The following is an 11,933-nucleotide window of genomic DNA, read 5'->3' as shown; positions in this document are numbered from 1 at the left end:
ATTCTATGTTCTAGTGTCTGTAATAGAATGTTATGATCAACTGTATCAAATGCAGCACTAAGATCTAACAGGACAAGGACAGAAACTAGACCATTGTCCGAAGCTAATAGAAGATCATTAGTGACTCTAACCAGAGCTGTTTCTGTGCTATGATGTTTTTTAAATCCTGACTGAAAATCTTCGTACAGGTTATTCCCACTCAGGTGGTCAGATAATTGTTTAGCCACGATATTTTCCAGAATCTTGGAAATAAAGGGTAAATTTGAAATGGGCCTACAGTTGGCTAGTTGTCGAGGGTCCAGGGTTGGTTTTTTCAATAGAGGTTTGACCACAGCCACCTTAAAAGCCTGTGGTACATAGCCTAGTTGTAAAGATTGGTTGATTTGATTTAATATGGACGAGCTGATTAAAGGTGGAAATTCTTTAAGTAATCTGGTTGGGATTGGATCTAAAAGACAAGTGGACGACTTGGAAGAGATGATTATTGAGGTTAACTCCATATGAGTTATGGGTAAGAAGCTGTCTAGGTAAGACAGAGGATTTAATAAATTTAAAGTTGATGGATCTAGACAGTGCTTTCTGTCATTTGGAAGAAGTCACTGCTGAATGTTTTTTCTAATGGCGATAACTTTATTGGTAAAGTAGTTCATAAAGTCATTGCTGCTGAGATTTAAGGGGATAGTAGACTCAACACAGCTATGACTCTTTGTCAGCCTGGCTACAGTGCTGAAAAGAAACCTGGGGTTGTTTTTGTTTTCCTCAATTAAGGAAGAATAATATGTTTTTCTAGCAGCACAAAGTGCTTTTTTATATTTTATTAGACTGTCCTTCCGTGCAATGCGGTTTGCATTTATTTTGTTGGAACGCCACTGTCTTTCTAGTTGTCTGGTCCTGTGCTTTAGGCTGCGGATCTCTGAGTTATACCATGGAGCTCACCTCCTCTGATTCACTGTCTTCTTCTTCAGAGGAGCCACTGGATTCTCTAACTTCACGTTTCGGACTATGGAGTCACCAATGATCAGAGTGGGTTTCTTGGCGGGTGTGTCGCTGAGTGGGGAAAATCTGTTTGAAACGTGAAGCGGTTGGTGGTGCACCGTGGGCGCCTAAAGCTACGTTTCTTACGAGCCGTGACCCAGTCGTTGCCCAGCTGCCTGGGACCTGCCGGGGGACTGGTAGCAGCTAAGCTAGGAGGCTCCGCACCGGCTAAAGGGACCTGGCTAGCTGGCCTGTTTTCTAAAGTGCGAAGCCGAGACTCTAAGTCTAACAACCTCGCCTCCAACCCTGCAACTAGCGTACACCTATTACAGATACTATTACCATCACTAAAGGAAGCAGAGGATAAGCTGAACATAAGACACACCGAGCACCGAACAGAGCGAGAGGGAGCGGAAAAGGGGGAAGCCATAGCAGGAAAGTAAGCTAGGAGCTACGCTAGCGGAGAAAACACTTAGATAACAGTGTAAATTAGCAGGACGTTTAATGAAAAGAAAAGATGCTTGGGTGTTACAAGCTTGTTTCGCAACTTTTAGCAGTCGCTATCAGATATAAAACGATAATATTTAGAAAAGCGCAGAGAGTAACGCTGTACACACACAGCGGCAGCAAACCTCAGTAACCGGAAGTGACGTGATACGCTTACAGTCAGTCAGTACCACCACGGTTAATGGAGGCAGAAGTAGATTTGGAGTTGTTAGAAGAGAAGAGAGAGAAGAGGCATTACAATGGGTAGAGGAAAATACAAACAGAAAAGTTTTAATGGGGTCTGATTCCAGCAGCTCATTAATGAGCATAAGACACATGCAAGCAAACTCCAGACAAGATGTGGAGGTATAAATTATAATCAGTCTGTACAGGATAAGAAAGGTAGGGGTGGTGGTTCGGTTTATTTGGGTTCAAGTACATGTAGGGGTGGAGGGTAATGAAAGTGTGGACAGGCGGGAAGCAGGGAAAGCAGAGGTGGAGGAGAAGATCGAATACAGTAAGGCAGAAATAAAAAGTATAGCTTCAAATATTATTTCAAAAAGATTTGGCAAGAATATTGGGGCAAAGGGAGTAAGGGAAGATGGTATCAGAAGATACAAAGAGAAGTAGGATGTAGTTGGAATAGGGACAGGGATGATGTGATTAGTAGGTTGAGATTCGTTCATACTGGTTTAAACAGTACTAAAATAATTTTAGGGCAGTATGAAACAGGAAGATGTGAGTGTGGAACGGAGGAAACAGTAGGACATGTTCTAAATATTAGCCCATTATACATACAACAGAGAGGCAGGATGACAGAGGTCCTGATAGGGGCAAGAAGAGGGACAGATTTAAAGATGCTGTTAGGAGAAACAGGACACGGAGTGGTGTTTAGGTTTGTAGTGGAGACGGGGCGAGAGAGTAGAATATAGTTTTTTCTTCTTTCTTTGAAAAAAGAAACATTGCATACTCCAACACAGAAGGTGGCGGTAAAGCACTACCCAGTTTGCCAACCGATAAACAAAAAGAAAAAGAACCCCCTCACAGGAAGTGTCGTCGGGCGTGTTAGCCGTTAGCCCCACGCTCACAGATTACACTTTACTAAACGTGAATTGTCTTCTGCTGAGAATGTCTGTTGATCTTGACCAGACTCCTCGATCGCTGCTGGTCTGTGAACGCTCCAGTTTCTGTGACGAGAACAACCGTGTCAGTTCACAGGTCGAGCAACTGCACTTCAACTACAAGGTATCCCTGACGTAAAACTGTGGTCATGCCAGTGACCAAGTAAATCAACCCTTACTAGCGTTAACCATCTTAAGTAGCGTTAACTAACAGGTCAGTACGGCCAGTGAACCGTCAGCTTTACTCAGGTACTGTAGGCGTGTAGCGCTCAGTACGATTGATTGATTGTGCTCTAATGCCCCAAAACTGCTGGACTTCAGTTTACCACAGAGAAGTTCAATAAACGTTAGAACAATGTGACATCTGAGTAATCTGTAGAAGTAAATACAGCAGTATTAAAGTAGTTTGTGAATAATGTAAAACTCCCCTACGCAGGTGTCTGTGCTGCTGTCTGACTGTAGCTCCGCTCCCTCTCACCTGGAGTCACTGTTAACCAGTTTCAGTCATTTTTACCTGGTCAGGAATCTGCCACTGCATGAGCTACTGGACAAACAGTTTCTGGAGACCGCTGTGTACCAAGGTGACATTTGGGACAAAACAGCTGTATGCACTTGCAAACATTTTTATGCACATCTGTGCCTCACCTGTATATGTTGCAGGTAATGTGTATGGGCTATCATACAGAACTAGGCTAGATGAGGACAACTGTGTTGCTCTGATGCCGAATGGTAAGCGCCCGTCCTACATGTCACTGTGTACAGGCAAATTCAACCAAACTCAAAATATCTTGTGTGTCTTTGTTTAGGTCACCTGGTTCTGTCTCTGGACAAAGACTCCTTCCAGGTTCTGGGTTTTGAGGGGAAAACATCCACATTCAACTACAAAACCAAGAACAGATATGGTCTGATGCAGATGTGTTTCTACTCCTAAGTCACAAAGTGTTTTTACTCTACTATTTTTTACTATATTTACTGAGCCTACCATTTTATAATAAGGCAGAGGTTTGGGCTCAATGACAAACTGTGGGATGAATGGCAGCCAGCACTTCCTGAATACAAAATATTACAATAAGTCTGTGGATGTGCGTCCTTGTACTGCAGTGGTGACTGTCGACCTGACTGACGGCAGCATGGCACCTGGTCGGCAGGCCTACCTAAGACTCCTTACAGGTCTGACATCGCGACTCCCCCTGCAAATGGACTTCCTGCTGTCACATCATCCAGGTGAGAGTCGCAATATGGCATCATCCAGGTGAGGTCAAAGCTCATTAGTCCTAAGCTTAGAAACAATCATTCACATCAGATTGTGATAGTCTAGCAGAGGGAAGCTTTGTCTGTGTTCTAAATCAGGAGTGTCAACATTGAGTCCTGCAGTCCTACTGGTTCTCCAACTCTCCCTGCTCTTGTTACTACTGATCACTTTGAGTAGGTGTGTTCAGTCAATCAACAGTGGCCATGAGGAACAACATCCCTGCTCTAAATGTTCCCTCCTTTTGTTCTGACACCTTGTTTTGGGAAAGTCACGATCAGGTTTTCCAGTTAACCAACCTGTGTATACGAAATGGAAATCAAACCATACGCTCTTCTTCTTCTTTGGGTAGTTTTACGGCAGCCAACATCAAAAGTTGTTGCATTGCTGCCATCTACAGGAAAATCTTAAATCCTCTTAATCAGCCCTGAAGTTCTCAGGAACATAAAAACAGGCCGCCTATCGGCACATCTGCTGGTCAGCGTGTCACTCAGCTCCCTTACTTTTATTCCTCTCTTCCTGAAATCCACTATCATTACTGTATTGTTTTCTACTGTTTCCAACTCCTGACACTCCTTGCACAGCCCGTTGTCATGTTTCTCTAATATATGTAGCGTACTGTTTAAGTTACTGTGTCCTAATCTTAGCCTGGTAAAAGCCACTTCTTCTTGTCTTTTCCTGCTCCACCCTCTGGCCTCTCCCACTTTCTTCTGCAACCTATACAAATGGCTTTGTCTCCTGGTCCATTTTTCATTTACCTTCCTCCACACACCCTATACCTATACTCTCACTCAGCACCACTGCAAGTCACTGCTTCTTTGCTGTCGATTACCCATGTTCTCTCTTTCAGGAGGTGGAGCTTCTCTGCAGGCCCTCTTGTCTCGGTACATCTGGTCAGAGCACAAACCTGAGGTTGGCACATGCTCTTTGACACACCTGCCATGTCCAGATCTGCAATCATGTGACCCCCACGGCCTTCTAGAGTGGCTCGGTGCTGTGGATGCCAACATCAGCAGGTGATGACTGAACTCTTCTCCCAAAGGCTCTACTTGTCACACTTGTCACAAGACCTTTTCTTTGTTTTCAGAGATAACTCATCAAGTAGCTTCCTCTCCTCACTGGTCTGTCCAGAACCCAAGAGGACAGTGAGTCGAGCTCTGAGAATCTCCATCTGCGGACTGCTGCTCCCCCACGATGTGCAACGCCTTATCCAGGAGCTCAGGTCAGAGGGCATCTCGCACCTGAGGTCTCATTAAAAACAAACAAATCTCAGGTTTTACTGATGTTTCACACTGACAATTAAACACATGAATAATTTTCACTGTAGCAAAGTTGACATAATGTAGCAAAGTGTTTCAGTAAAAAATTAAAATGAACATGAATAAACACATTTTTGGACTGTGAAACTGTGCTTATTTAAACAATCAAATGCTGCATTTGTCACTTTCTCACCTGTCTCACAGGTGTTACCTTGGGCAATGTCAGCCGGAGTCCTGGGTGTCACTTACGGTTCATGGTTTCGTTGACAGTCCAGTATCATGGGGGGGCAAGGAACATGGAGTCCTGAGAGGAGGAGAGAACTTCTATACCCTCTTTATATTCCATGACCACACTTACCACCTCCACCTGGCTGCCGGCGCACAGGACACCTGTCCACCCTGACCCCATCTGTCCTCTTGGAGAGTCAGCTTGTTAAGTTGGTGCACATGTGGTTGTAGAAAGCAGCTTCAATCACGTTTGGGTTGAAACTGAAGAATCTCAGAGTTGGAGAGTAAATTTGTGAAAAGCTGTTTTAGTCCAGATTTTAATGCGAATCTGGTCTTTGGAATTAAAAGTTTAAATCAGTCAAGTTGCAGGTCAACATCAGAGCGGTAAGAAGTCTGGAGAATCTGTGTAAAACCTTCCTTAGTTTTTCACCAAATTTCATGTCATGCCTTTTAGTTCAGTGTTTGTTGCCAAGATAAACACACGTCACTCATGAATATAGTCAGTGAACTATACAGTGAAAAATTTGTTTTCTTGTTAATATTAAATTAAAGTTAAATCATTCGCTTTCAGTGTTTGTTCTTTTAAGCTCTGTGTGGTGCATCTTTTTCTCATTAGCTGACAGTTAACGAAATTATCACTGAACCTTGTGATGTTGTGGTTTAAAATGTTAGGCTTGGTAGCTCTTTCTGGTCTTCATGCTAAGTATCCGTTGAAGACCATAAATACAGTCAAGTAAAAAAACAGATCGACTGACGTGACAGGATCCATGTTTAATTGAACGTATGAAAGACTTTAACGCATGGATGAATAGCAGACAATCCATGCTCAAGCAGGTTTTTTTACCATAATCCACCAATGTCTCTGCAAAATTATTTCATCAGTCTGTAGCCCTGCTTGTGGGCTGCTCACGTGCATCAATCTAGTCAAATAAAAATAAAAATTCTGCCACTTCATTCCAATAGGGAGAAATTCAGTGATTTCTGGAAGAAGGTCAAGCTTAGCTCCATTTAAAAAGGTACAACTGTACAACTGGGGCCTGAGACCATTAACCTAGCTTAACACAAGTACTGAAAGGAAAGGTAATGTATCAGCTTAGCTTAGCATAAACACTAGAGTTAGGGAGAACTTAGCTTTAACACTAAAAGCAAAGCAAGAAGCCAAATTAGCACTAAGATGGAAACAGTGAGTAGATCTGTCCTAGGAATGGATGACTGGAGAATTAAAACCCTGTGGAGTTCTACTGGTGGGAAATATATTTACAGGTCATCAGAGGCTCCTTATAGAAACTGCACAATATAACAGTGGAGGTTCACTGTCAGAAGTATGGTTAGATGAATCGATGTGAAAGTATTACATCATATTAAAATACTGCTGGTTTTTGACAACAATGATTTTTTAAGACAAAATTAGTAAACTTTAATTTTAAATTTTACATTTTGCTATGTTGACCCACTTCTGAGCTTTATGCTAAGCTAGGCTAACAATTTCCTCTGTTTTCAGGCTTTATGCTAAGCTAGGGTGATCACATCCTTGACCTACTCTTAGAACAAAGAACTCAGCTCTTAATGTTTCTCAAGAGAAGTTCTGATAAAAGTATAACTTAAAAGGTTCACAACAAAAAGATGGAAACATTATGGGTTCACATCAAACCCAGAATCTGCTCAAATACTGGACCAGATCTGGGTCCTGATCCAGCTCCTACCAGAGCTCAGTTCTCCTCTGCAGGTACTGCAGGATAGAGTCTGTTCCCTGTGACGAACCCCAGATTCTCTTCAAGGCTTCGCACTCACGCTCATTGGCTTGTTCAAGAGCACTGCGGCTAATATTCCTCATAAGAGCCTTGGACTCACGGAGAACCTGTGGAAAAAGAAGTGGAACCAGAAGGAAAGAAACGACAGGAAGTTCTAGTTCTGCATATTTTGAATAAATACTGACCAGTGAGTCAACTGCTACCAGCTCTCTGATTCGCAACGTCACCTCCTGTGTGAAGGTTCCTGGCCACAAAACCTGAGATACCAAACCCTTAGTACACGCCTCCTGAGCCGTCAGCTTCCTGCCGCTCATCAGCAGCTCATTAGCCTGAAACAGAATAGATTTTAAGAAATTGGCAGATTAGCTCAATTCAGAGACACAAAGATGCAGGTTAATATAACAGGTTTATTCTTTCAATTAGCCTGGGAAAGAATAGTAGAGGGCAAAAATACTACTGACAAAGTTCAGTAGATATTATTCAAGTCAACAAACTTAACAATGCGACTTTGCTAAAACCTTTGAAATATCTGCTTAGAGCAGAGTATAGAAACATACAGGTGCATTAATAATATTGATGTTTTCTGTTTTAGTAATCCAGGTGAGGTTTTTTGAATGATGAGTTGTGCCATCTGGATTTGTTTCTTCTAGGTTCAAACATTTCACCACCTACTCAGGTCAAATTATATTGCTGTCAAACCTTCTGGCTGACTTTCGGCCAATCACACGCTGAGTTACAGGGTGGTGAACTGTCCACAAAGCTGAGTGAAACCAACTATAGATACCATAGGTGAGATCTGTGCTTAAGTCTGTACAAAAAATCTAAAACTCAAAACTGGAAAGATAGCGTTAATTGTGTTTGTTGTATTACTGATTGGAATTACTCAGAATGGATCTTTCCATACTGTATATCATCCACAATCATTGACCTGCACTCAATTTAAAGCTGGTATTCTCCACTGAGCTGATTTCTTAACTATCATGTAAACAAAAAAAAAGGATATAAAATAAAATTGATTTCACATTGGGGAAATTTCTGAACCTGGTTTCTGAAGTCAGTATGGAATCAGGGAAGCCTAAATTCCTCAATTACATTTCTCTGCTATGTAAATTCAGAGGCATGTGCATGACAAAGTTTGCAGCTGACACTCTCTACTGCTGTCAGAGAAGCAAACCTTAATGCTCTCATTCAATTTAGTTTATGTTTACAAGCCTAAATTCACAGCAAAAGTAAGGTTGACAGGGTGAAGGTCTGGGCCTTAAGGCATGTGAATTGTTGAATTGATTGAATTGGTTAATGGTAGACTGACCGAGGCGAGGCCCATGATGCGGGGGAAGGTAAAAGAAGAGCAAGCATCAGGCGTTTGACCGTAGGATGTGTATGGCGTTTGAAACCAGGCCTTCTCATTGGCCCACACCACATCGCAGAGTGGCAAGATGGCGGCGCCAAGACCCAAAGCCGGTCCATTTACTGCTGCCACAATCGGCTTCCTGAACTGGATAAAGGTGTTGACAAAAGTCCTGAGAGAAAGTGACACAGGGTAGTGGGGTCAAGGTTCACCCATGATATCACAGCAGGTTGCCATGGTAATCACACAGATGGGTGGTACCTGATGGTTTCAGCCATCTTGATGCTCTCTTTCTTCCTGTCGTCCGCCAGGCTTCTAATGAAGTGCAAGAAGTCAAGGCCGCAGCAGAAGGCGCTGCCGACAGCGCCAAGCAACACTAGCTTACTATCGTCTGAGGCTGCCGTTGCCATGGCGCTCTGAATTTCCTTCATCACCTGTACAGGAGACACGGCAGGATTACAGAAAGTTAGGAGCCATGACGGCATACCAGTATTAAACACTGACACAGAAAAATGTTATACCCATATATGATAATTAATGATAAGTCATTACAACTGAATAATCCATTTAACTGTAACAGAACTAGTAGGGTGTCATGGTAGAATGATCACTAGAGGGAGGACGTGGCCTAACCTCCGGGTTAAGTGTGTTGTTCTCTGAGCTTTTAGTGGACAGCAGAATGTGCGTGAAGCCGTCTTGTTTCTTCACCACAATGTCACGGTAACGGTATGCGCTCTCTGTCTGTCGAACGCTGAACCTCAGACGTTTGTCAAACACTGAACGTTCCTCCAGACGACGTTTCCCAGACACAGCAGGCGCAACGCCAACAGCATTCTGCACACCTGAAGTCCCGTTGGCAGCCACAGGTAACTCACTCAATGCAGAGTTACCTGGAAAAGACAACACCAACATGACCAACACAAGGTTATATAAGGCAGGGTAAAACACACACACACACACACACACACACACACACACACACACACACACACACACACACACACACACACACACACACACACACACACACACACACGTTTGCAACCTTGTGACTAAAGTTGACTTATCCTTATAGAAAAACCTGCATCACGTAAGGGAGGACATCATAGTTTAAACAAAAGTTAAACGTGATAGAATAGACTAAAAGACTGAAGACTTAAGCTGTCTGCTTTATGTCTACTTAGCAGCTTTTAGCAGCTATGTCAACTGGACTTGCTATGTGACATAAAGCTAACTATGTCTTTTTAAACCTCACCTGTGCCGCTGAGAGAGCGCATGGTGGCAGGTGTGATTGGGGCTCGGGGTGGAGGCAAGGAATTTTGACTACGAGGTCTGGTTCCCATGCGAGCCCTCTCCTCTCCAGGTCCGAGCTGGACCGCTATGGGTTTCTCTAGCAGTGCAACCTCAGGTGGGACTAGGTGAGCCTCTTGAGCTCCAGCCTCTAGACTGTGAGCAGCCTCACTGGGAGATTCTTCTGAGTCATGGCGGCTGTTCATCGGACTCTTTGGGACCAGGATCTTGATCCCTGTCTTAGAGAGATCCACACTGCGACGAGCTGAACCAGGAGGCACTGTTGAAATTAGGTCTCTACCAAACAGTGGGGGATGATGGGAGCCAACAGAAGCCAGGTGGGTTGCTGTAATGGGACTTAGGTGAAGTGGATCAATAAGAGATTTGACCTGGTCACAGACTCCACTGTTGAGTTCAGTGTGAGCCACAGCAGAGGGCAGCTGCCCGCTGGGCAGCCTGTGGGTAGAGGTGCTGCGGAGGCTGAGAGAACTGCGGGTGGATCGCAGTAACGTAGCGTCCCTCTGCCGCTCAGAATACTGACGGTTAAACTCGTGGACATATATCATGCAGGTGGACAGGTGACTCTCAGGCTCCCAGGTGTCTCCGTCTGAACCATAACCCCTCCACCTGACCAAGTACTCCACCTTCCCTTTCTTGTTCTTCCTCTTATCCACAATCCTCTCCACCTGCAGAGGAGCAGCAGCACAGTTAATCACAATAAAAAACAGAGGATGTCTCCAGTACACCAAAGTACGAATACTACATTTATAACAAACAGAAGTATGTTGAAGAAATTTACTTAAAGTACTGAAAGTGCTGGCAAAATACCCTCCCCTGTCCTTAACATGCAGACGTGAGAAGTTGTGAGGGCTTGTTTCTGGTTTGGTGAGGGTCCAGCTGTACTGAGTGAGTCATGCATCAACCACCCTGGGACTGTGAATATGACCAAATATTTTTATCCTGGATATCAGTGAACCCAACAGTAAATGAGGTGAGGGGTCACTGATGATGCTGTGCCTTTCAGTCACCCCCAACAGGTGATTATAGACCCACAATTCCATAACACTTTATTTACTCTTTAGATCATGTAGTACCCTTTTCTTATTTAATCAATTAATGTTTAACTAACTGCGAATTTTCATTAAATTAGTAATAAAAATGTTATAAAAGCTGTGAACTATATACTGATTAACTGACTCAATACTTAATAGAGCTGACATTTGAATCTAAAAATCCAATATACCGGAAGTATTGTGAAGCTCGAATAAAACGGAGATATTTTCGTCTAAGCACCCAGGTAACATGAAAATCCCTGAAAAATCCCTTTCATTACAATTCTTAAAAATATAACGCATTGATCAGAAAATACTGGGAGTTCGTGTTATAATGCTTCTTTACTGAACGAAAGGTCAAACCTGATGAAGCGAAAATGTACTTTCCCTATAATTTAGAGCACAGTAACAGCAGCTGGTTTAACTGGACTTTTAGAAGCGAAGGGGATCACTTTATTAGGCACTTATTTCTACTTTATTTTAAAACTGATATAGCTTTTACAGTTTTATTGAAGAAACTACTTTAAGTAAACACTAAGTATTCACTGATGATTCACAATTATCTTTGGAAACCATCAGTTGCTTCGCTGGAAACAGTTTAATAAACATTTTATCTGTCAAGCTAACAGAGCTAACGCCGAGCTAACTCGAGTAGCCACAGAAGCTAACTTAGTGTGTAGTTTTTAAAGACAACTAGAGCATCGTCAAGCCGAAGACCTCTGTGTTTCATTAATGGGTCCACTCGCTGCTACCTAATCAGTTCATTTCACTTTCCTTTAGTTTTTTCGTAAAGTTACCAAAGTTGGCTCTAAACTTTGCCGCTAGGCGCCGAAACATGCTAGCCTTTTTTCGCGTCACCTCGTAGAACTCCTCCGTAGCCATGGATACTATGCGCGTGCACGACCAGCTTCTTGGAGCTTCCTTAGGTGGGCAACCACATGAGAGACAGGCCAACCCTCAGTATTGCTCACACGTCACCTGTCTGTTTTTATAACTAACAGATTTCTCAGTTTGTTACTGTTAACTAGCTGTTAGTCGTTAGCTGTTAGCATACTGCCACCTTCACCGAAACATCCGGTTTAACTAGTACCTACAAATTAAAAGCCAGCTTCAGTTTGACAAGACGTAGGGTCATGGTATGTGGACTTCTTGCCTCTCAGCCGAAACGTTTCTG

At 43.1% G+C, this 11,933-nt stretch overlaps 2 protein-coding genes across 6 annotated transcripts; one reads left to right on the top strand and one right to left on the bottom strand.

Annotated features, from left to right (window-relative positions):
• Positions 1-462: 462 nt before the first annotated feature.
• rpp40 (ribonuclease P/MRP 40 subunit) lies at positions 463-5,878 on the top strand. 4 transcript variants are annotated; one of them, XM_029131159.3, is made up of 9 exons: positions 463-1,023; positions 2,611-2,706; positions 3,019-3,163; positions 3,243-3,311; positions 3,389-3,484; positions 3,684-3,806; positions 4,682-4,847; positions 4,919-5,053; positions 5,295-5,878. In XM_029131159.3, the coding sequence occupies exons 1-9, from the start codon at positions 1,003-1,005 to the stop codon at positions 5,491-5,493; spliced, it is 1,050 nt and encodes a 349-aa protein (XP_028986992.1). In that variant the 5' UTR covers positions 463-1,002; the 3' UTR covers positions 5,494-5,878. The 4 variants fall into 4 exon arrangements, with proteins under 4 accessions (XP_028986992.1, XP_028986993.2, XP_028986990.1 ...); XM_029131160.3 differs by lacking the exon at positions 463-1,023 and adding an exon at positions 1,772-1,827 and having other exon boundaries at positions 4,963-5,053; positions 5,295-5,506; XM_029131157.3 differs by lacking the exon at positions 463-1,023 and adding an exon at positions 1,904-1,978.
• A 191-nt stretch (positions 5,879-6,069) lies between these two features.
• Positions 6,070-11,856, bottom strand: cdyl (chromodomain protein, Y-like). Of its 2 annotated transcripts, none has more exons than XM_029131149.3 (7): positions 11,557-11,856; positions 9,673-10,393; positions 9,051-9,307; positions 8,679-8,851; positions 8,379-8,589; positions 7,255-7,398; positions 6,070-7,176 (listed from the first exon to the last, which is right to left on the bottom strand). In XM_029131149.3, the coding sequence occupies exons 2-7, from the start codon at positions 10,271-10,273 to the stop codon at positions 7,018-7,020; spliced, it is 1,545 nt and encodes a 514-aa protein (XP_028986982.1). In that variant the 5' UTR covers positions 10,274-10,393; positions 11,557-11,856; the 3' UTR covers positions 6,070-7,017. The 2 variants fall into 2 exon arrangements, with proteins under 2 accessions (XP_028986982.1, XP_028986981.1); XM_029131148.3 differs by having other exon boundaries at positions 11,618-11,856.
• Positions 11,857-11,933: the final 77 nt, after the last annotated feature.

This window comes from Betta splendens, chromosome 17 (genome assembly GCF_900634795.4).
Source record: "Betta splendens chromosome 17, fBetSpl5.4, whole genome shotgun sequence".
NCBI classification, from domain to species: Eukaryota; Metazoa; Chordata; class Actinopteri; order Anabantiformes; family Osphronemidae; genus Betta; species Betta splendens.
This window is presented reverse-complemented; position numbering and strand designations above follow the sequence as displayed.